General features: G+C 39.0%; 4 protein-coding genes across 8 annotated transcripts; 2 read left to right on the forward strand and 2 right to left on the reverse strand.

Moving 5' to 3' along the window:
• The first annotated feature begins 6,245 nt into the window (after positions 1–6,245).
• LOC108150184 lies at positions 6,246–6,514 on the forward strand. Its single transcript, XM_017278181.1, has one exon. It carries the CDS (start codon positions 6,272–6,274, stop codon positions 6,428–6,430), a length of 159 nt encoding a protein of 52 aa, XP_017133670.1. The 5' UTR covers positions 6,246–6,271; the 3' UTR covers positions 6,431–6,514.
• A 1,524-nt stretch (positions 6,515–8,038) lies between these two features.
• On the forward strand, positions 8,039–8,291 carry LOC108134953. Its single transcript, XM_017255478.2, has one exon. The coding sequence runs from the start codon at positions 8,069–8,071 to the stop codon at positions 8,228–8,230; it is 162 nt and encodes a 53-aa protein (XP_017110967.1). The 5' UTR covers positions 8,039–8,068; the 3' UTR covers positions 8,231–8,291.
• Positions 8,292–8,369: 78 nt separating this feature from the next.
• Positions 8,370–21,203, reverse strand: LOC108134917 (glutamyl aminopeptidase). 5 transcript variants are annotated; one of them, XM_017255458.2, is made up of 7 exons: positions 21,127–21,203; positions 20,680–21,068; positions 19,373–19,743; positions 10,398–11,360; positions 10,188–10,331; positions 9,625–10,116; positions 8,370–9,212 (listed from the first exon to the last, which is right to left on the reverse strand). In XM_017255458.2, the coding sequence occupies exons 1-7, from the start codon at positions 21,134–21,136 to the stop codon at positions 8,537–8,539; spliced, it is 3,045 nt and encodes a 1,014-aa protein (XP_017110947.1). In that variant the 5' UTR covers positions 21,137–21,203; the 3' UTR covers positions 8,370–8,536. The 5 variants fall into 5 exon arrangements, with proteins under 5 accessions (XP_017110947.1, XP_017110932.1, XP_041565536.1 ...); XM_017255443.2 differs by lacking the exons at positions 19,373–19,743; positions 20,680–21,068; positions 21,127–21,203 and adding exons at positions 12,205–12,691; positions 13,492–13,916; positions 18,099–18,321; XM_041709602.1 differs by lacking the exons at positions 19,373–19,743; positions 20,680–21,068; positions 21,127–21,203 and adding exons at positions 12,205–12,691; positions 13,492–13,932; positions 18,099–18,321.
• On the reverse strand, positions 19,920–20,314 carry LOC108134942. The gene is made up of 2 exons (XM_017255469.2): positions 20,266–20,314; positions 19,920–20,203 (listed from the first exon to the last, which is right to left on the reverse strand). Exons 1-2 carry the CDS (start codon positions 20,291–20,293, stop codon positions 20,016–20,018), a joined length of 216 nt encoding a protein of 71 aa, XP_017110958.1. The 5' UTR covers positions 20,294–20,314; the 3' UTR covers positions 19,920–20,015.
• Positions 21,204–21,205: the final 2 nt, after the last annotated feature.

Here is a 21,205-nt window from a genome sequence, read left to right on the forward strand (position 1 = left end):
GTGCAGATATTCTCCAACCGGGCCTTTAAGTGGCACTTTAATTTTAACGAGCGCTTAATGTGTCTTTAATTACGAAAGCCGCTTGTGTCCCCCTTTGGGTTGATTGAATGTTTGCCGTTGAAATTGAGATTAATGGCCGGGGCGGAGGAGCCGGACCGGAAAGGAAGACTCTATTCATACAGCTTTAACGAGGGTAGAGCCTGCCTTTTCCGGACCTTCGTCTGTTCGCCTGTTATTTACCCTTAAGGTCTGTGAGTCCATTCATCCAAGTGGGCTGTTTTTTGTATCGTCGCTGACAAAATGCAATATTAATCATGTCGAGAGCTCAACCGGCTGCTGAAACTCCTGCTGATTTCCCTTAGCTCCATTCAGGAGGTAGCCAATTCAATTAGCAGCTAATGAAGTAATTTCGCCAGGTCACCAATTAATTTACTTTATTCTTAAGCCATCAGACTACGCTTCAACAGGTTTTGTGGTCATCAAAGTGTCCCTGCAGCAAATTGGGGAAATATTCCATACGACTGTCATTTCAGATGTGAGATACCAAAAGTAAACACTTCAACGTGAGCACGACAATCCTGGAATTTCACTTTTTTTCGTCTACTGACGCCTTGATTTTATGGTGTTTGGGGGGATAGGCAATTATTTTTTATTGACCGACCAGCAAGTGAGTGCATGTAAATGGCTATCACGATCAGATTATTTAGGCCGCCCATTTGCTTCTTGGAACGTTAATATTAATGTCACAATAACCACATTTATATTTTAAAAATGTTTACAAATTAGCTTAACAGCTTTTAATAAATCTAAAGTTAAATCGTTTGTAACTAAGCCTTTAACAAAGCTGTTTGTATACAATTCTACAGAATGAATATGCAAAAGAGTTTAATTTAAAGTTGCTCTTATTTTGATTACAACTGACTGACTTTGCGCCCTTTGCTGCTGGAAGAGGCCAGCTTTGTTTGCCTGGCCCAGGGCCAACTATTTATTACACTTTTAAAATATTGTTTAATTTTGAAAAGTGTACTTTAATGTTGGAAAACTTAAATAAATTGGTTTGTTTAAAAATTAAACTAAACTTTATTCTTTTCGTAATTCTATATTTTTCTTTGTGGTTTTTCCGATATTAACCAAACCAAATAAATTAAAATTGCATATTAATTTAAGCACACCAAATGGATGGTATTTTGGTTAAAATGTATATTCATTTTAAACTTTTTTTGTGCGCCATTGTATGAAAAGCTGCCAATGTCAAACAAGCAGTACTGGTTTCTTTGAGTGTACACTTTTGTGAGCGAGTGCGGCGGTGGGGCAAACTTTATGGCACACAGGGGCATAGACAAAGGCCAAATGAGATGGCTTGCATTGGTAGCCGACTCCTGTCGGATGGCCAATTTGGACGCCTGCAGCTGTTACAGTTCCAGAAGTTGGCCGTCTACTTGATTCGGCCCGATGTTCATTATCTTGTCTCAATTGGGCCTCGTACAATGCATTAATAGTTGGCCCAGACAAGTCGATTGTGCGACCTTGGCGTTGGCGTGTGGCTGCTAAATGGTTCTTAAAGATTTCGGCAAACTGATATTTATATTTAACCTTAAATCGTAACCCGGGAAATTTATGATCGAAATCAAAGCGAAACACTCGCATATAAAGATAAATGGTTGCCATGGCGGCAGAAGATTATTGGGGCGCAACTTGAACTGCCATTGCTGCTGGAAAATATTGTCATTTATTGTGCCAATGATGGCGATTACTCAGCGATGCCGAATCGAAATTTATGCAGTCCCATGGGCCGCCATCGATGCAGATACATGTGGCCCCATGACACATGTCGTCGTCATTTTTGCGTATTGGCCACGGCCCATTTGGATGATTCTGATTGACTTTCGAGCGGCCTCCTAATCGGTTACGCAGCGTTATCAATTCCACTCGTAAACAATTTCGGAAAGTGTCCTGTTTGCGTCAGGCCCTGTCAACAAAAACACAGTTTGATGTCCTCCTGCTGGCCACACTTTTGGCCCTATAGCATCGGTCATAAAATCCGTCGATAAAACGACACCGAAACGGAATTAAACAAACACTAGCGCGCCGTTAGTTATTTCCGGTTCCGCAATTTCATCAGTTTCAACAGCCGACCAGCCAAAAAGTATGCATCGAATATTTCCCTCGTGTCCGGATAATAAACACATAAATATGGACAGAGTTTCTGCTCAAGGTCAGAACCAGGCAATCAACGGATTTAGTTACAATCGAAGCCAATAATGTGCGTGTGCCGAGAAACGAACCATAAAAATCCACATAAAATATAATTGAAAGACTTGTTAGTTTCTCTTTGAACTGCTTAAGCTCGAGTTGTCTTTCAGGCTGATGCGATTTTCACCAAAGATATTGTTTTGAACTTTCGTTTTTCAAGGATGCCAAAAAGGGAGTAGTAGATATTTGAAAGAGAGAAAGTTTGCGGCCTAACGGCTAAATACACAATTATAAGCTCTAATTTTCTGTGTCTTATCTCTATCGTTTGTCCTTGAATTTAGTTTTTTTTATGTTACATTGTCGGATTCACTGCACCCCTATACACCCCACCATTAAATAATACAAATACTAGTAAGGCACCCAGATCATTTCTCTTTTTCACATAGATTTACAAAGAAGTAAATTAGCTTAAATTAGCCAGTCATTATTTTTAAAGGTAAATTGCTATTTAAAAAAATTATATCTTAAATACAAACAAGCCAGAGAATAAATATTTTTACAATTTTATTTTCTGAAAAAACATTTACTTATCGTTTATGACGCATACAAAACTGCACTTTTGTTTTATTTTCCCTCATACGCTGTTTTTATGTATTCTAATGTAACATATTTGCCAATTAGATTTCGCACATTACCCCCAATGACAGTTAAACAAATATTGAACTAACTTAAGTCATCTCACCTATTTCACACTGCGCGTGCCTTTAGTTTAACTTGGCAGTCGTTAGCATTGCACATTCTGATCAACTTTTTTCAAAAGGCAATCACTATGGAAAAGCTTAGAAGCTGGAACTGTTCACTTTGCAAGTCTAAGTCCCGACGGTTAGTACTACGATGCACTCTGTAATTCTGTTTATAAATGCAATCATAAATGGTTAAATTAAATTAAATTAAATTAATTAAATTATTGATAATAATCGGCTTTTTATACTCTTGCAGAGGGTATTATAATTTTAGTTAGAAGTTGCAACGCAGTGAAGGAGACATTTCCGACCCTATAAAGTATATATATTCTTGATCAGCATCACTTGGAGAGTCGATCTAGCCAAGTCCGATTGTCCGTCTGTTCGTCCGTTTTTACGCAAACTAGTCCCTCAGTTCTAAAGCTATCTGCACGAAAAAATCAGAAACATTAAGAAAAAACATAATAATGTTGCTGTTTTTTATATTTTATTTTAGTTCTTCGAGATGTAGTAATGGTTAAATATTTCAGACAGCTTAGAATTACGCTTTGATTTTTATTTAAACGGAAAACGATATCATATAGCCACCATAAGAACTATCGAATTGAACTGCAATTCATCATAGCTGCAAAGTTTTTAAATATAAGAGGGAAATTCATAATTTTAATGTATTCAAGAATATTTAATTTTTGCAATAGCTGCAAGGGTATATAAACTTCGGATTGCCGAAGTTTGCTTCCTTTCTTGTTTTTAGCTCAAATTCCAGACTGGCCAGCTGACTCGCTTGATTTAAGGGATTATATATGGTTCCAACGTCCTTCACATTCTGCTGGGAGGCATTGTGCCCGTGTACCAGGCTTCCAAGAAAAACCCCAAAGACCATCAATCCCAAATAAGGGCCAGCAACGGACTTATGATCGGTAGAAAACGGAGCGGACAAAAACCCCCATTTTTCATCCAGGGAACCTGTGCGCCTATAAGGATACCATCACTTTACATTTGCCAGAAGGCGTCAGTATGCACTTGCTGTGGGACCTTGTTTCGAACTACGGTATTAAATTTGCTCTAAATCTTAAAGGAAGTTTTAAAGTTGAAGGAAAATAAATTGTTAAGTTAAGTAATTTATAATTTAAAATTAATCCTAGCAATAAAATTACAATTTTACTAAGAAACAAGAAGAAATGCAAGCTTCGGCAATCCAAACTTAATATACCTTTGCAATATACCAAAAATGTTGTGTAGTTTATGCGTTTATGTTTTAGGTTGAAATAATGGTTTTTCCGTTACATGTTTCTATTCTTCGATGGCATGTTGTTTTTAAACATACACGCACATACTTTGAGATACAGATTTTTAATATATATGTCACAGACAAGATCTGAAAAAATCGACTACCTTTCTTGTTGTAAACTGTTACGCTAGTCTACAGATCAGATGCCTAAAGCTGGAAAATCGAGGAATATAAAAGTTGTTTAAGCAAAAATAAACAATAAACAAGCTTAATACTTTTAAATTTTAAAACAAGTATTAATAAAACAGTTATTAACCTTTATTAAAACTATCATTCTTTAAATGGTTGTTTTTGTTGTTGCAATACACCTTGAATTTTATAACAAAAATACTTCACCAAAACACCTGGAAAATTTGATGATTTATTTAAAAGGCTTTTCATTCTACAAGCCAATTAAAATTTGCTTTTGGCTTCCAAGTGTTTTTAATAAGGGGAAACAATTAAAAAATACACTCAATAAATTTATTTGGAGAAACTTGTCCGCTAAACAAAGCATTTTGCATAGCTCATTTAAAAATAATTAAAATTCAATTATAAAAAACAATATAAACCCATTAGTTTTGTTTTTAAATTAACCAGGATTTTTTTTACTGTTCATATTTATACAAAATGGAAATTATTAAATAAAATTATCCGAAACATACAAAATTAAATTAATTGATAATAAAGAACTGCCAAGTGAAAATCCCATACAAACTTATGTTCCATTAGCTAAGGGTTCCGAGGAAGAGCAAATATTGTGTAAAATCAGATACTTAAAATTTTACTACATTTTCCTGCTTACTGTAGAAAAAGTGCCTTTTTCAACATTCAATTTTCACTGCTAAAAATTGAACCTTAGTAAACAGCGAAACATATATTTTTCGCTGGCGCTTTTATTCATTTTAAAAATGAAATTTTTAAATTTTTTAAAATTTTTCGTTACATTTTTTTTGAATTGATGTTATTATCTGAATATTTATTTTAAATATGAACCATATTAAACTATTACACATTTAAAATCAATCAATTCAATATGCGTTGTGTTAGTGATTTTATTATTTTTATACCCTTGCAGAGGGTATTATAATTTCAGTCAGAAGTTTGCAACGCAGTGAAGGAGACATCTCCGACCCTATAAAGTATATATATTCTTGATCAGCATCACTAGGCGAGTCGATCTAGCCATGTCCGTCTGTCCGTCCGTCTGTCCGTCCGTTTATATGCAAACTAGTCTCTCAGTTTTAAAGCTATCTGCATGAAACTTTCCCAAAAGCTGTCTTTCAATTGCAGGTAGTATATAAGTCGGAACGAGCCGGATCGGACGACTATAGCATATAGCTCCCATAGGAACAATCGGAAAAATAAATGAAAAAAAATTATAACTTTGCTGTTTTTTAATTTTTTGTTTAGTTCTTCGACATTTAGTAATGGTTAAATATTTTCGATTTACGGTTTAAATTTCATCAAAGTCGGACGACTATATCATATAGGTCCCATAGGAACAATCGGAGAAATAAATGAAAAAAAATTATAACTTTTCTGTTTTTTAATTTTTTGTTTAGTTCTTCGACATATGGCAATGTTTAATTATTTCAGAATTATGGTTTAAATTTTATCAAAATCGGGCGTCTATATCATATAGCTCCCATAGAACTAATAAAAATATATAAAATAACTATCTAATAATTGAGCTGCAAATCATCATAGCTTCACTGTTTTTCAGTATATACTCAAGTAAATCATAATTTAAATGTTTTCAAAAGTATTTAATTCATGCAATAGCTGCAAGGGTATATGAACTTCGGCTTGCCGAAGTTTGCTTTCTTTCTTGTTTTTTTTAACACAACTTTATTAATTCAATATCTAGATGTTCGTTCTTACTGTTCGATTTTTTTTATCAGTGTACACTTAAGTTAATATTTGTGAACAATTAAAGAATCATTTAAGCAAACTTAATCGGCCAGCGCGAAGAAATGTTATTTTGTTTTATGGTACTTTGGAAGCACATATAAATAGCAGCCCGTTTCAATCTAAAGGTAGGTATAGTCCGAAACAAGTCACCATGCAGTTCTCCACTTTCCTGATGGCCATCTTTGTGGTAACTACGCTGTTGTTGTTCAGCGCTCCAGCAACTGAGGGCACCATTATTTTCATCGCTTGCATGCTGCGGTCACCATTGTGCCCATGGATCACCACAGCTACACCTAAAAAAGTTACATGATTGGATCTGCTGCCGATTTAGCTCACCCTTGATACGATACTTAACATGCACCTCAACTTAATAAAATTATTTTTTGTCGCATTACATTACTGCATTTATACTTTGTCTGTTATAAATCAAACCAAAAAAAACTTTAAAATGTTTATGGTGGTGCCAGCTATCTGAGTTTTAAGAAGGATATTTATTGCACCTCCCCCAGCCTTATTTGCATATCGTAGGTGTCTGTCGACCCAAGGTTTTTATTCTTTGAGCAGTGGGAAGGAAAATATAGCATGATTATAAGAATAACTATTTGGGTGATTTCCGAGCTAAAGCTAACTGTCACTAGGCCTTTTAACGACTAATCTGTTGTCACTATAAGATAATGGTTTTTGTTAATTCCTTGATATTAATACCAAAATTATATTTTTTGTCATTTTTATAAATTTATTAAAAAAATAACAGAATAAATTTTGACATCGGTTTTACAATGTGAGTTTCGGATATTCTGTAAACGTTTAAACGTATGACACCTAAAGGATATAGTCTTCCGATCGTTATATTTTCTTAACATGATCATAAAAAAATACGATACGATACGGAAAGACTCAATAATTTAGTTCCGGTGCAAGTGGACTCATTGTTTAAAAAAACGATACTCTAAATTTTTTTTTATTGTACCATTTTTTAGCTTTTTTCCGCTTTTCACCTTTTGTATGCCTATTTTATTTTTTAAATCCAGTTCCGGCTAACCAATTGCGGTCATCGATAGCTTATTTTACGAGAAATGGAACATTCTTTAACTTTCCCATACATTTCCCAGTATAGATGCTAGCGTTCGACGAAGTTTGAATAAATTGCTAAAACTGAAAATCCTTCCTCATAAACTAGTTCTTAACAAATACACGCCTTAAGACCGAAAATAATTTTATCACATTATCTTAGAGTTGGAACATTCACGAATCTAACAAGCTATTAACCTCAACAATTCGCCAATAAATCTATGTTATAAGGTTCTTTCTGTCGGCACTTTTAAGCACATAGCTTTTAAGCGGTATAGTAACATACGGGCATGGCTATATCAACCCGTCTAGTCATGCTGATCAAGAATATATATATGAGGAAATTTGCTTTAATGTTACATGTGTTTGTTCATAAATATTTAAATCTATAGTAAAAGATGAAGCAGAATCGATTGATATACTAGAGCTGCAATAAGCTTTGCCTTCTTTAATGGCTATCTGACAATTTCTCATAAAACAATATTTGTAACCAATCCAAAGTGCATTGTTAAATATGTTACTGTAATAAAAATTAAGGTAACCCGTACGTTTTCCGAACAATTCGATGTTTCTCAAAATATTTTTTCTTTAAATGATTAACCAATGAATTTATTTTTATTAAATAGATTCTTGGGCTGATTTCTCTTAAGAAATACTTTTTAGCCGTAGAAACTAGGAAAATTGACTGATAATTGCGTAGAAGTGTTGATAGTTTGATATCATTGTTTAAATGCATTCATTTAATGCAAATATTTGTAAGCAATTGCAGAAACATCTAAACAAACTTGCTCGGCCAGTGCTAAGAAATACTTTAGAAGCAGGTATAAATAGCAGCCCGTTTCAATCTAAAGCTAGGTATAGTCCGAAACAAGTCACCATGCAGTTCTCCACTTTCCTGATGGCCATCTTTGTGGTTGCTACGCTGATGTTGTTCAGCGCTCCAGCAACTGAAGCCACTTTCCTTCTCATCGCTTGCATGCTGCGGTCACCATTGTGCCCATGGGTCACCACAGCTGCAGGCAATACCGCTGGCGGTTGATACTTGATACGATACCTAACACATGTACCTTAACTAAATAAAACTATTTTTTGTTGCATTACATTGTTCAAGCCTAACTGCTTTAAGTCTAAGCAAAAGCATTAAAAAGTATCCCATTTTCAAGAAAATGGAGGTAGGGTAAATTTGTTGTCTTGTATTTTCTTCAAAAATATCATAAGCATTCACAATTCTTCGTTCACATTTGAAATGCAATTGCTGCACTAGTTAGCTAAGACTATGTTCAATTCCATTGGTAGTTTTTACATTATTGGTATTTTACAGGGTGCAAATGGCCGAGTGGTCGACTCATTGAATGCGATTGGTGACGGCGGACTGTTGGACATAGTTGGCCAACCACTCGCCCACCTGGGCCTTGTTCACCGATAGCCACTTGATGTTGGCCTTCACCGTTTCCAGCGCCTGTTGGCGGGCCGCAGTTCCGGCTCCCGCCTCGGGATACTTGGCGAAGAACTGCTGCATCTCCTCCAGCTTCGTCTGCGTGGAGAAGCGGGCCGTGATCGTGGGTATCAGTCGGCCCAGAGTGCGCTCGTTGATGCCGAAACGCTCCACCAGCTGCTCCCAGTTCTCGCGCACGTAGTCCCACACCAGGCTCTGACCCACCGGGTTGGAGGAGATGTAGCCCAGCAGCGTGAAGTAGTCCTGGCGGCGCACATTGCTCTCGTCCCAGGCCCAGTTGATGTACCGTTGCAGCAGCCACGGCACCTGCACGGCGGCCAGGCTGTTCATCAGCTTCAGCTTCTCCTGGGCATCGGCCTCGTCCACGTACAGCTTCCACACCTGATCCCACGCAGCCTCCGTGTTCACCTGCTGCAGGCCGTAGTAGTAGACCACGTCCCGGATATCCGGACTGGGTCTTGTCTCCGGACTGGCCAGCCACTGGTTGAACAGCGTGACAGCCTGCTGCAGAGAGCTCTCGTGTCCCAAACTGCAGGCGGAGCTCAGCACCTTGATGCGGAGGCGACTGTAAACAATTGAAAGTTTAAATCGGTTATTAAAGGTGAGTTGAAGTTAAATTAGCCTTAGCCTTAAAATGTAGGGTTTCTGGGTATGAAATTTACTACATATATATTTAAATTTACTATCTTAGTGAAAACATTTATGAATGGAACTTAAATTTTTAAATTTAAGAGGGAAAAGTTTGTATTATAAAACATTATTATTAGATACAAATATGGAATAACTTTTTTTTATGATTTAAATTTCACAATATTTAAAGGGAACAAGTGTTTCACAAAACTTTGTATAGGTAGAGCATTATTATTGGGCAATACATTTTCTTTTTCAACCAAAATTTTGAGATTTCTGTTGATTAATTTGCATTTTAATATTAGAAAGTAATAAAACAATAAATAAAGTAAATAAAACTTTCTTACTTTTGCAGATGATCAGTGCCGACGGTAAAGGTTACGCTCTCCACAATTGGCGTAAGCAGTTTACGGGCGTAGGTGGTAAAGTTGCTGTACAGATCCGTGTAGTGGACGCGGTTCCTCAGAGTTGCCAAAGAGGAGGTGCCGACGCTCCAGGGCACGTAGTCCTTCTCGCTCTCCAGGTAAGTGCTCAGATCGAGAGCCACGGCGTAGTTCAGCTGTCCGGCAGCGGCCAAAGTGTTGGCATCGTTCAGCAGATGAGCACGATCGGCGGTGCTGAAGGTTTCCCGGGACGCCTTGAGCGCAGTGGTCAGCGCTGCCCACTGCTCGTCCGCATAGTTGACCCGGTAGTAGCCCACCTGATCCTTGTTGAACTTGATCCAGCTGGCATCGCCCGAGAGCGTGATGCTGGCCTCGTTGTCGTTGTGGTTGAAGATCGTGGACTGGACCTCGCTGCTGAGGCTGCTTGTGTAGGTGATGGGAATCGACCAACGGTAGCTGTTGAAAGAGGAATCTTATAAGTATGTCATTCTATAACGTAGGGTATAAATTATATATAATCGACTAACTTGAATGACGATGGTTCAGCCTCCGCTGCGTAGTCATCCTCATTGGCCAGGAAGCGCTTTTGAGTGAGCTTGTAGGTGTTTCCACTTTTCACTACCTCCACCACAGGAAGACCCATCTGCTCCGTCCAGGTTTGCATGATCTGTCTGCAGGTTACATTAGAAAATGAAAGCTTGATGAAGGCATCTTTACATTAAGTAAGCAATACTTACTTCACATCAAAGTCGAGTCCTTCCTCCTCCTCGACGGCAGTGAGGTAATCCTCGGTGGTGGCAGTGCTGTAGATGTGACGCACCAAATAGCGAGTGGTGGCATTCTTCAGCTTGGGCTCGCCCACCAGGTTCTCCAGCATGCGAACCAAGGCGGCTCCCTTGGAGTAGGTGATGGTATCGAAGTACTCGGTGATCTCGGCAGGGCTCTCAATCGACTTGACAATCGGATGGGAGGCCAGGGTGGCATCGATGGTCAGCACCGGATGCAGCTCCTCAATCACAAACTGGTTGTCCATGTCCCATTCCGGGTGCATGTGCTTCACACCCTTGTACTCCACAAAGGAGGCGAATCCCTCGTTCAGCCACAGGTCGCTCCACCAGTTCATGGTCACCAGGTTGCCGAACCACTGGTGCGCCAGCTCGTGCGCCACCACGATGGCCACGCGCTGCTTATTGACGCTGGAACTGGTGGACTCGTCGTACAGGAGCGCCGTCTCCCGGAAGGTGACCAATCCCCAGTTCTCCATGGCACCGGACACGAAATCGGGTATGGCCACCATGTCCAGTTTGGGCAGCGGGTACGAGATGTTGAAGTAGTCGATGTAGTAGGCCGTCACTCCGGCTCCAGTCTCCAAAGCGTACTGCGTTTTCTCGACCTGTGCAGGCGGAGCATATACCCTCAACTCAATGCTGGTACCCGCCACCGTGGTGGTCTTGTACGCAAAATCAGACACTACAAAGGCGGCCAGGTATGTGCTCATGGGCAGGGTCTCCGCGAAGGTCACCTCGGTGAGATCGCCATCGACGTACTCACTGGCCACCGGCATGTTGGACAGCACGTGGTACTCATCGCCACTGGGACGAGCCACCGTGATGGTGAACTGGGCCTTCAGAGCGGGCTCATCGAAGCAGGGGAAGGCCAATCGGGCGTAGGTGGGCTCGAACTTGGTGCTCACAATCGATCTGGAAGGGAATCAATGGGCAATGTTAGTGGTGTATATTTATGTGGGATTAAACATGAAACCTTATCGATTATGTTACATATCTTATCACTTTTTAACCCTTTTCAAAGAGCAAAAATCAAAAATTTGTTTAAGTCCATTTACCGTTGATTAAATTTTTAAAAACATTTCTAAAGTAACTTTAAAAAGGAAAATTAAATATTTTTAATAATATGTTAAAAACAGATCAATGCAATAAATATCTCAAAATGCTAACCATTTTTTAAGATATTTTTTATAAGAGGTAGAATTTGGAAGAATAAATAACATTTAATAAAAATTTAAACTTATGTTTTTTAGCTGGGTTTAATTAGGTTGCTTTATCAGAAAAGAAAATAAAATTTGGTTGCGCTTAAAAAGTATGTTGTTTAAGATTTTTAAGTTGCCTCAGTGTTATTATTTTGACCGTGACGATATAGTAGTAACATTAGAAGGAATATTGTTTGGAGATTCTATTCACAGATAGTTTTAACATCTCTATTAACTTATAAGTAACGTAAGCTTAAAATATTTAATATTTTAAAAGCCTTACAAAATAAACTACAGTATGAAACCTTTAAAAACGCTAGTTAATCTAAAATAAAATCTTTGCATTTATATCGTTAAAGTGATCATAAAGTAAAACTTAAAAAAACCGGAAAAGTAGATTTGGGGTTGTAGCCTTAAAGTTTGGATTGGTTAGCTATTTTAGTTTTACCAATTTAAATTAGAAGACCAAAGTCAGCTCCTTAAAGCTAGGTTAGTGGGGTGCATGCTGGGGGCATTGGGTATAGCAGTTAGTAGTTATTAGTTAGTAGCCTGGCTACCTGGAGCGGTTCTTCAGCTTGTCCAAGTAGGAGCTCTGGTACATGCCCGTGATGCGGTCCGTCAGCGATCCGTTGAAGCTGAGGCGCAGCGAGTAGTTACCCACCGCGAGGGGCTGCTCGAACTCGGTCACCCAGTACTCGAAATCCGGGTGGGCAAAGGTCAGCGAGGGGGTGATCTCGTTGAGCGGCGACCCCGAGTCGTCCAGGTGCTGCACCGCCACGGTGCTCACGTTCAGCTGCTTCACGTGCACCGGAATGAAGGCGATGGGCTCCAGGACCTGCAGGCTGATGCTGATGTTGCCGGAGAAGTTCTTCCGGTCGAGATCGGGGCGCAGGTGGAGGCGGTACTTGCTGGGCTTTATCTGCTTGGGCAGCCGGAATCCCAGTTTCTCGAGCACCTTGCTCGCGGCTTTGATGGCGGGCGCCAGGGTGGCCATAATACTCGATTTTCTGCTGGCAGGCACTTGTGTGGTGTGAACGCGATTATCTGCGTTTAATATGCGGTTAAATTATCAGTTATTAGTCTCTTTTAATCTCCTATAATATATGAGTCTCATAAAAGCTAAGAACAGTGTGGCAGTTTTTCCAAAATATGCTTTGTAATGCAGAAAACACACTTTAAAATACCACAAAAAAAGGTTTAGAACTTGGATAAATGCATTTGGTATTATTTACCGCAGAGGTTGCGCGCCAAATTCAAACATGATTTTATGTAACTCATGAATTTTTCTTGCATTAATCTGAAGTCTGACACTTAATGAAAATATATGCTTGATTTGTATAACATTGAATATGATTGATTTTTTACACAAAAATATTGTTTTAAATTCATATAAACAAAAAGAAATTCAATTTTTAAATTTGGGATTATACATACAATAATACATTTTCTATTATTATATTATCCAGAATTTTAAAAATATTTATTTATTTAATTCTTCAAAAATTCCCTTTAAAGTGTGTTATAATTTTTCAAAATTATATGACAAAGAGTCTTCATAAATTGACTAGTAGACAATTGACTGTATTAAAGTTTTGTGAAACAAGCTGTAACTTTATTATTCCCTTTTGAGCCCCAGTTAAATATTATTACTCATTTTCTAACACAAATAAAGGGTCACATCATATTTAAAAAAAAAGCTTTCACCTTACTTTTTACTGCCTCACTGTCTGTTCTTTCTGCCGCTTTCTATACACCTTTGAGCTTGCAATTATCAGATACACTCAAATATTTGATATTTTGATATATATTTTGATCATTTTCCCGACCATAGGGGACCATCGTACCTGAGAGTACGCTCAGAATGGGCTTCGTGGAGAGCAACTGGTCCCGATCCACGTACACGGTGCGTATGGTGGAGTTGAGGGCCCACTGGGAGGCGTTCGAGGGCTGCTGCTGCTGCTGCCGCTGGTGTTCCTCGGCTATGTTCTTGCCCACGTAGACGAGGGCGCCCAGCAGGAAGCCGCAGAGGACGAGCAGGAAGACGCAGAAGGCCGCCAGGGTCAGGATCGTGTTGCTGGGGGCCTTGTGCGGCCGATTGGTGTCCTTGATCCGGTGGTTATCGTCTGCGGAGAGACTGCTGCGCGGGCGGACGTTTTTTGCTGCATACATGCTGACTTTTGATTTCGTTTCACCTTATTGTGTATTTTTTTTAAACTTTTTTGCTATAACTATTTACACTGGTTTTTTGGGTGCTGTATGACTCGTCGTTCTACAACAGTAAATCACTTGGAAATATTATTAAAGGTTTTTTTTTTTTTTTTTTGTGAATTGTCACTGCCGCGATCGGTAAGCTCCGCTTTAACTGTAGTTTTATCACGAACTGAGGCTGCCCCAAAAGGCCACAACTTCATCCAATCTATTGTGTCATCGGCGAGGTAACTCGAGAGCATCATAAAAAGCCGCGTACTGAATTACATGCGTCGCCGGCGCTGCCATCATCAGTTTTTATAATCTCCGAGCTGCTTATAAACAAACCCGGGTTTATTTGCCCGTCCTTTTTATGGCGAGAAGGTGGCGGGGCAGCTCAGCTTCCGTCACATTTCACATTTCACTCCATCTCCAGGTGGAGATTGCCTCAATTTTGTCTCGCTGCAGATCAATCAGATGCCTGTAATTTTCGTCCCCCAATCCCCGCCAATGGTCACGTAATGAAGTTGGTCATTTCGTGAAATTGTTACTACAAATACTCGAAGCCGTTTTTTAGTTTAGTTGCTGGTTGGTGTTGGAACTGGGCTACCCAACCGCAAGAGTTGCAAAGTTGCAATTCGAATCTTCGGGCTTGTTGCAATGATACGGCCACCACAGGCCACTTTCTACAGAGGCGTCTTTTCACAGCAAATTGCGATATGAAATATTGATTTTTTAAGGTTGATCAACTCAGTGACATTATATGCATACGTCAATACAATAAGATTGAAAAAATTCACTTAGTACGAAAGGCGATTGTCAAAATAAGTAATAAGGAGATACAGGTTTTTTTCAAATTTACAAACCACCTCCTAAATGGCAATTAATGTTACCAAATGTTACGATAACAAGTATAGTTCAGCGTATTTCAAATATTTTTCATTAATCAATTTAATATTAATATCATAAATAAATGCAAAGAATTTTCTTCCCGTGTGCAATTGATTGATGGATCACAAAAGGTTGTTGGCTTTTTGACTGACAATTTACCGGGCAGACTAACGACTTTGTTGCACAAATCTCCGGAGCTTGAGCGATGGGAAGAAATTGCAGATGCCATTATTAGCAATGGAAATGAATTGAATTGGCCACAGAGCAAAGGTACACGGCTTGTGCCCTGACAATTATGTCAGGATATAGGAGTATTAAGGCATCGTACCAAGGCATATATTAAAAGAGAACAATATGCGATGCAGCTGCAATATCACACGGAACCTCGCATACACCCGAACCCTATTCACTTTAAATTGTGCGAAATGGGGAATTCGAGACTGCAGAATATGCTAATTTTTCCCCAGCCGCCAGGCAATTGTCTCTGATACCCAAAGCCCACCCCCTCGAATCTTCCGCGGATGATGTAATGCTGACTCAATTAGGGAGCGCACATCGCACAAAGCCACCGCACATCGCCGGCAACCAAATTGCATGACTACTACCTTATGAGAGGCTGAAAAAAAAGAGCCAGAAGATCTGCAGACAATGCCAGCGGCTCTAGAGTACGTATATGCATTATATGTATATATCGCCGACTTTCAAGAGGCAATCGGACACGCCCCATTGCTCAAACGTGGATGTCTTCGCATTCTGAGCCCGATGAAGCGATGATCGCGGGGGCACAAGCCATAACATAACAGTTCTCATGCTTCGCTAATGAGTGGCATAAATTTCACTTCTTTGATGATCGAGTCGAATGTACACAGACGAAATTTTAATAGATGTTTGAAGACCAGTAAAACTTTTAACGGGCACTACGCTTACAATGTCTTACATTTCGCTGTTTTAACATATAGCAGTTTAATAAAAATGATTATGTAAATAATGATCCAGTTGGATAAAGTATTGTTAATTTAAAGTACTTAATTTCAAAACGGTAGCACCGTGATAATTGGGATCATGACTTTTATTTGTTCAATCCTTAAGATTATTTTGTTATTCAGAGAATTTGGAAAAAAGAAAAAAAGTAAACAAATATTCTATAACAAAAGTAATTCATTTTTCTCCAATGCATCGTTTTGTTTACTTCAGAGCTCAATTGCATACAATTTTTGAAATTTGAAATTGAAAGCTTTGATTTGAAACACGTTCTTCGGGCTTTTTAAGGTCATAACTTTCACAATACACAAAGTCGCCGGAGAAAAAGCCGCAAAAATGCAAATCGCTTTACGTGACAAGTGCGCCCCAGAAACACCCAAAAATACAAAATAAAAACCCAGAGTAGTAAAAAATACAGCCTGTAACACCCGCGATGGGATGACACTTGACAAAGGTCGTCTATACGTGCCTGTAATTTACGATATTCACAAAGGAAAAATTAAAATAAAAACAATAAAAAGGCGCAAATCGGTGGACAAAGAAATGATTGCCTCAATTTGCATGTTTGGGGTTAACGGAATGCGAAATACATTTATTATCAATCAAAGAGTTGCATCACTATAAACAAAAATAGACTATGAAATCGGCATACGAAACATCAGCCTTGAAAGCTTTATTTGAATATAGTTAAATGCCCTAAGGTCTGAAATTTAATTAAATTAATCAATTAATTTCAAATCTAAGGCCCAGTTCAGAAATATAGTTATGAATAAAGTAGTCATATACCAATACATACATTAAATATCAAAATCAAAGATCATAATTTACTGCAAGTTGATCCATATTAGGAACAAACAACGCTTGTGCTTACGGTCTAGAATTATAAGCAACTCACTTCAATAAATAACTTGTCAATTAACAAGTCAATTAAAAATAGAACATCAATAAGCGTAATAAAGAAAATCAAAGACCCAGCTAATTAAAACATTAAATTTTAAAGGGCATTGAACTTCAAAGCGTCTAATTGTTTAATTTACACCACACAAAAGGTGTCAAATGCCTTATCAATTCCGCCAACAGCAATTAATTTACATTATTAGCATACAAATCCAATTAAAAACCTTGCACTTTCGAAGGTTTTTTCCCACACTTGAGCGGAATTTCTATTTCGCCCAAGAAGAACAAAAAAGAAATCAGTGTCAATGAAAACGAAAAAAAGGTTTGACCACCGGGCTTCGGCTGAACTTTCAAGAACAAAACAAAACGAGAAAACACAGTGAGAAACGGTGTGGAGAAAAAGACTATACTACGACAACAAGTTGTTTGGCAGTCAATGATGTCGACCCATTTTGTTTCGACTTTTGGAAGAAAGTATTTTCTCAGCGGCCATTGAGTATCCGCCGCATTGGAGATGTAAACACGACGCATTTCTTGGCCAGCAGCCAGTTATACACAGCAAAAAAAAAAGTACTACAATGTGATTTGCACCTTTTTCATAAACAAGTTTTTATATACCTTAAACTCGAAAGTAAAATTGAAAAATAAATTTAATAATGTTTATCCATTCATTAGTTTGGCAATTAATTATTATTATTATTTAAGCTAAAGGGTTGTAAACATGTTTTTCTAGATAACTCATTTTATACCTGATGTATAATTAAGAAAAACAAAAATAAAAAAGCAAAGGAAACAGTCTTTAAAAAAAAATTTGACAATAAAAATTAATGTGATAAGGAATTTGAGAGTCGTTATCTTAGTTGTCTGATTGATAAGCCCGGTTAAAGAATGTTTGAAAGAAAAAAAAGTGCAATTCAAATTTATCACGGAATGCAAGTAAGGTCACAGATGAAAATAAATTTGGATTATCTTAAAAGATCACTCAGAAATCAGCCATAGATAAGCCACACCCCGTTATATAGAAAATTGTTAACCCAATTGCTTTTGCAGTGCAGCGACAGTGGCCGATTTAAGGCCAAGAACTTGCGCGGCAAGTGAACTATGTATGCATTCGGCTCCAAGCCTGTTTGCAGCGGGCCAAATGGTGGGGAAAGGGGCGGGGGGGGGGGGAGCGCTGCAACCTGTTTGATTTAGCCTCGTGGTGGAGTTCTCTTGGCCAGCTTGCGATGGCTCGTTGTTTACCGGACTGCCTGCTGAAAGTCAAAGTTGGCTTAGAATCCGGTGGCCGGTCGCATTTCAGCGAATAAAAAATATTAAAATTAGTAATCGCATCAATGCGTCCAACTAAAAAAGCCCGAATCTCGATCGCATAACGGACTGGGCGACAATGGAGCTTTTGGAGCGGACTCAACGGTATCCGATTGATCTGGGCCACTTATTATCTATTATTTCTGTCGCATTTCGCATTTCGCACTATGCCTTTTACTTGATTTACAGTTGAAATCACAGCTTTTCGTGTCACGTTTTATGTACGACTGGCATTAATTGTCACTTTGCCGGGTCCAAAAAAAGATTCTCTCGTCTAATTTGATAACGGCAATTGCCGGAATGATATCTATTCTTGATTCAAATCGTAAGCGCGCACACGAGAAACACGAGAAGAGCGGAGAGGGGGGATCGGAATAGAGAATCGTACTGCAGACAACTGAGATCGTGTTTCAAGACGCGAGCCGCTCTTTTGCGACCGTCGCTCTCGGCTTTAAACTTCCAACTGAAGCGCGGCTCCAAAGCGGCCACGATCTTCGATCCACGAGCTTCGCCGAAAAGCTCTCTCATCAGCTGAGACCGGCTTTTGGCCCGATGGCCCCAAACAAAACCGTAAACTCCAACATTGGGGGTATTCTTAATTGAGCTGGGGACTGTGTGATAAGCACACAGTCACGGGCAACACAATAGTACATAGCCCAACAAATACTGGTATATAATTGTTATAAGGTTTAAAAATATTTGAAAATTTGTTCATCTTATAAAAGATTTAAATTGACAAGATCATGTTTTTTGTATACACCCAGAGAAAATACCATGGTCATCCCTAATACTTTCACTTTAAATCAAATATTTTTGATACTGATTTAGCCTCGAGGGGTGTTGTGTTTAAATCAAAGTGTGTTACAGTTTCATTTTTATTTTTAAGTATGGAAAAATTTAGTTTTAAATTAGAAAAAAAATGAAATCTACAATTTTCATATTATATTTTCAAAATCAATAATTGTGCTATGTGGTTTTTCTCTGGGTGTAGTACTCTCACTAATATGAATAATTGCAAATTGAGCATTGACTATAACGGAAAGTAAATGATTTGTCTATGTAGTACATTTAAAAAGTTGATCCTTAACATAATATTGTATATAAATAAAGAGTTTTAAAGCTAGCTTAAACTGTTATAAATAAATTAATATATAACGAGCTTCAGTACGTACACTCAGAATATAAAAATCCCTACCTGTAAAATAAAATTTAAAAATTACCTAAGGTTATTTGTGCAACTTTACTGACTAAAGTTATTTAGCATAAAATATGTTCCCAAATGTATATGGAGGGAATAAAACTGACTTACTAAAACAATGAATATTTGCCTTAAATTTCGATTTTTTCTGATTCGTTCTTCTTAAAAATAAAGCTAAAATAAATATACCGAGAAACTTAATAACAAGCAGACATGTGACTTTCGCTTATATCATTTTACTAAAACTTTAAATGGCTACTTACTTTTCGACACCTTCGGCATTTGTGTAGCTGCTGAGATAGCTGCCCACCAGATTGCTAAGGCTGCAATCGAAGCTGGCGGACAGGGTGAAGGCCTTGTTCATGCTGAGGACCTCCCGCAGCTGGATCAAGATCAACTCGCGGCTGGCGTCCGTGGTGACCTTTTCGATGGCCACGCGCATGCGCGCCATCATGTTCAGGATGCTGATGCTGTGCACATTGAGGTCCTTGGCGTGCAGGACGATCAGGTTGGTGGCGTTGTTCAGCTGGAACTGGATGGAGACGGTTCCCTCGCAGGCGCCCGTCTTCAGATCGGGCTGGATGTACAGCTTGTACTTGATGGGCCGCAGCTCCGTGGGCAGTCGCCATTCGATCTGCGGGAGTTGTAAAGATTACTAAACATATCCACCACATCGATAATTAGCTGGGGTCCTATAAAGTGAGCAATGCGGTGATAAGGTGGCGATAGAAACGGCCAAAGTTGTAGTCAGGTCGTTAACAAAGTGGACTTCGTTGCAACAAAGCAACCTTGAGGGGCTGTGAATTTATGTGATATGCACCATTATTATTTTATTATTCTTACGCCATTATTCAAAATACAGTATGTAATATAAAAAAGGCTAATTTTTGTTATTTATCTATCTATCTATCTATTAGAAAGGGTGGCCAGCAAGTGGCTTTGAATGTAGTCCTCCAGCACATCCAACTTCCTTTTGGCTTCATCCAACTCTATCCACAAATTATCCCTGTGGACGAGCACAACTACGAGGGCTACAATCAGACAGGTGGACAGTAGGCCAAAGAATATGGCCAAACGTTCAGCGGTGATCAAGTCTATTTAAAGTGGGATAACAGGTATTTCTAAATTTTAGACTGCTCTCAAATTATATAAATACCCTTAAGCTTCTCCTTTGTGTTGCCCATTTTTCTGACTGTGAACTCTGTGTTGGCCGCAATTAAACTAACTTAATCGTGCCATGGATTTAGCCAAGTTTCAGCCGAAGCTAACTTTTCGTATTTTGATAAAAAGAAAAAGAAATAAACCCGACGATAAGCACTTGAAATGACCAATAAACTTGTGTGGAAACTTGATAAATTTCGAATTGGTGGCCATGCCGACTTTATGACATCCACTGACCAGTTGCGAAAATTTTCCCATACGATGTAGGGTGTTTTTCTGAACTATTAACTTAAATATGCAGCACTTAGTTTCAAATCATTTAAACACTTAAAACCGTAATTCAAATATTGCGTAAGAAATATTTTAAAAAAATATTTTCTTATTTTCATAGCCTTACATCTACACTTACCTTTTCAGGATCGGGCAATCCTGTGGGCAGGGTGGGGTAGATGGGCTTTACGCTGGTGGAAGTGGTTCCGGTACTGGCAGTTGTACCTCCTCCCGGGGAGGTTCCTCCTCCTGGAGATGTTTCTCCTCCTGGAGAGGTTTCTCCTCCTGGGGTGGTTCCTCCTCCTGGGGAGGTGGTTCCTCCATCATCCGTTGGCTTGTTGGGATCTGCTGTGGTTGTGGTCGTCGTGGAGGTGGAAGTGGTGTCCACTGTCAGGGCGTCGATCTTATCGCGGGCGTCCTGCAGATCGTTCTCCAGATCCGCATTCTGGACGGCCAGCACAATGGTGGCAACGCAAAATGCCGTGGAGGCCAGGCCCAAAAAGATGGCCACCGATTTGACCGTCACCCCTGCAATTTACTCCATATAGTTTCAATTCCTTTCTGAATCTTTTGCACCGAAACTCACAGGCAAACATTTTCGGGGGATATTATTTCTTCACGGAGAACTGGCGACTGCTTCCACTAGGCTGGAAGCCAAATTGGAA

Source organism: Drosophila elegans, unplaced genomic scaffold (assembly GCF_018152505.1).
Source record: "Drosophila elegans isolate 14027-0461.03 unplaced genomic scaffold, ASM1815250v1 contig_476, whole genome shotgun sequence".
NCBI classification, from domain to species: Eukaryota; Metazoa; Arthropoda; class Insecta; order Diptera; family Drosophilidae; genus Drosophila; species Drosophila elegans.

What these genes read in the sequence shown, in the direction of transcription:
- LOC108150184 (XM_017278181.1), top strand. Translation starts at nt 6,272, where the DNA reads ATGCAGTTCTCCACTTTCCTGATGGCCATCTTTGTGGTAACTACGCTG.
- LOC108134953 (XM_017255478.2), top strand. Translation starts at nt 8,069, where the DNA reads ATGCAGTTCTCCACTTTCCTGATGGCCATCTTTGTGGTTGCTACGCTG.
- LOC108134917 (XM_017255443.2), bottom strand. Translation starts at nt 13,816, where the DNA reads ATGTATGCAGCAAAAAACGTCCGCCCGCGCAGCAGTCTCTCCGCAGAC. An exon ending in AAGCTGAAGAACCGCTCCAG is followed by an intron (nt 11,361 to 12,204) that starts GTAGCCAGGCTA and finishes ATTCCCTTCCAG; the next exon opens with ATCGATTGTGAGCACCAAGT. An exon ending in GCTGAACCATCGTCATTCAA is followed by an intron (nt 10,117 to 10,187) that starts GTTAGTCGATTA and finishes CTCTTTCAACAG; the next exon opens with CTACCGTTGGTCGATTCCCA.
- LOC108134942 (XM_017255469.2), bottom strand. Translation starts at nt 20,293, where the DNA reads ATGGGCAACACAAAGGAGAAGCTTAAGG. An exon ending in CACAAAGGAGAAGCTTAAGG is followed by an intron (nt 20,204 to 20,265) that starts GTATTTATATAA and finishes CACTTTAAATAG; the next exon opens with ACTTGATCACCGCTGAACGT.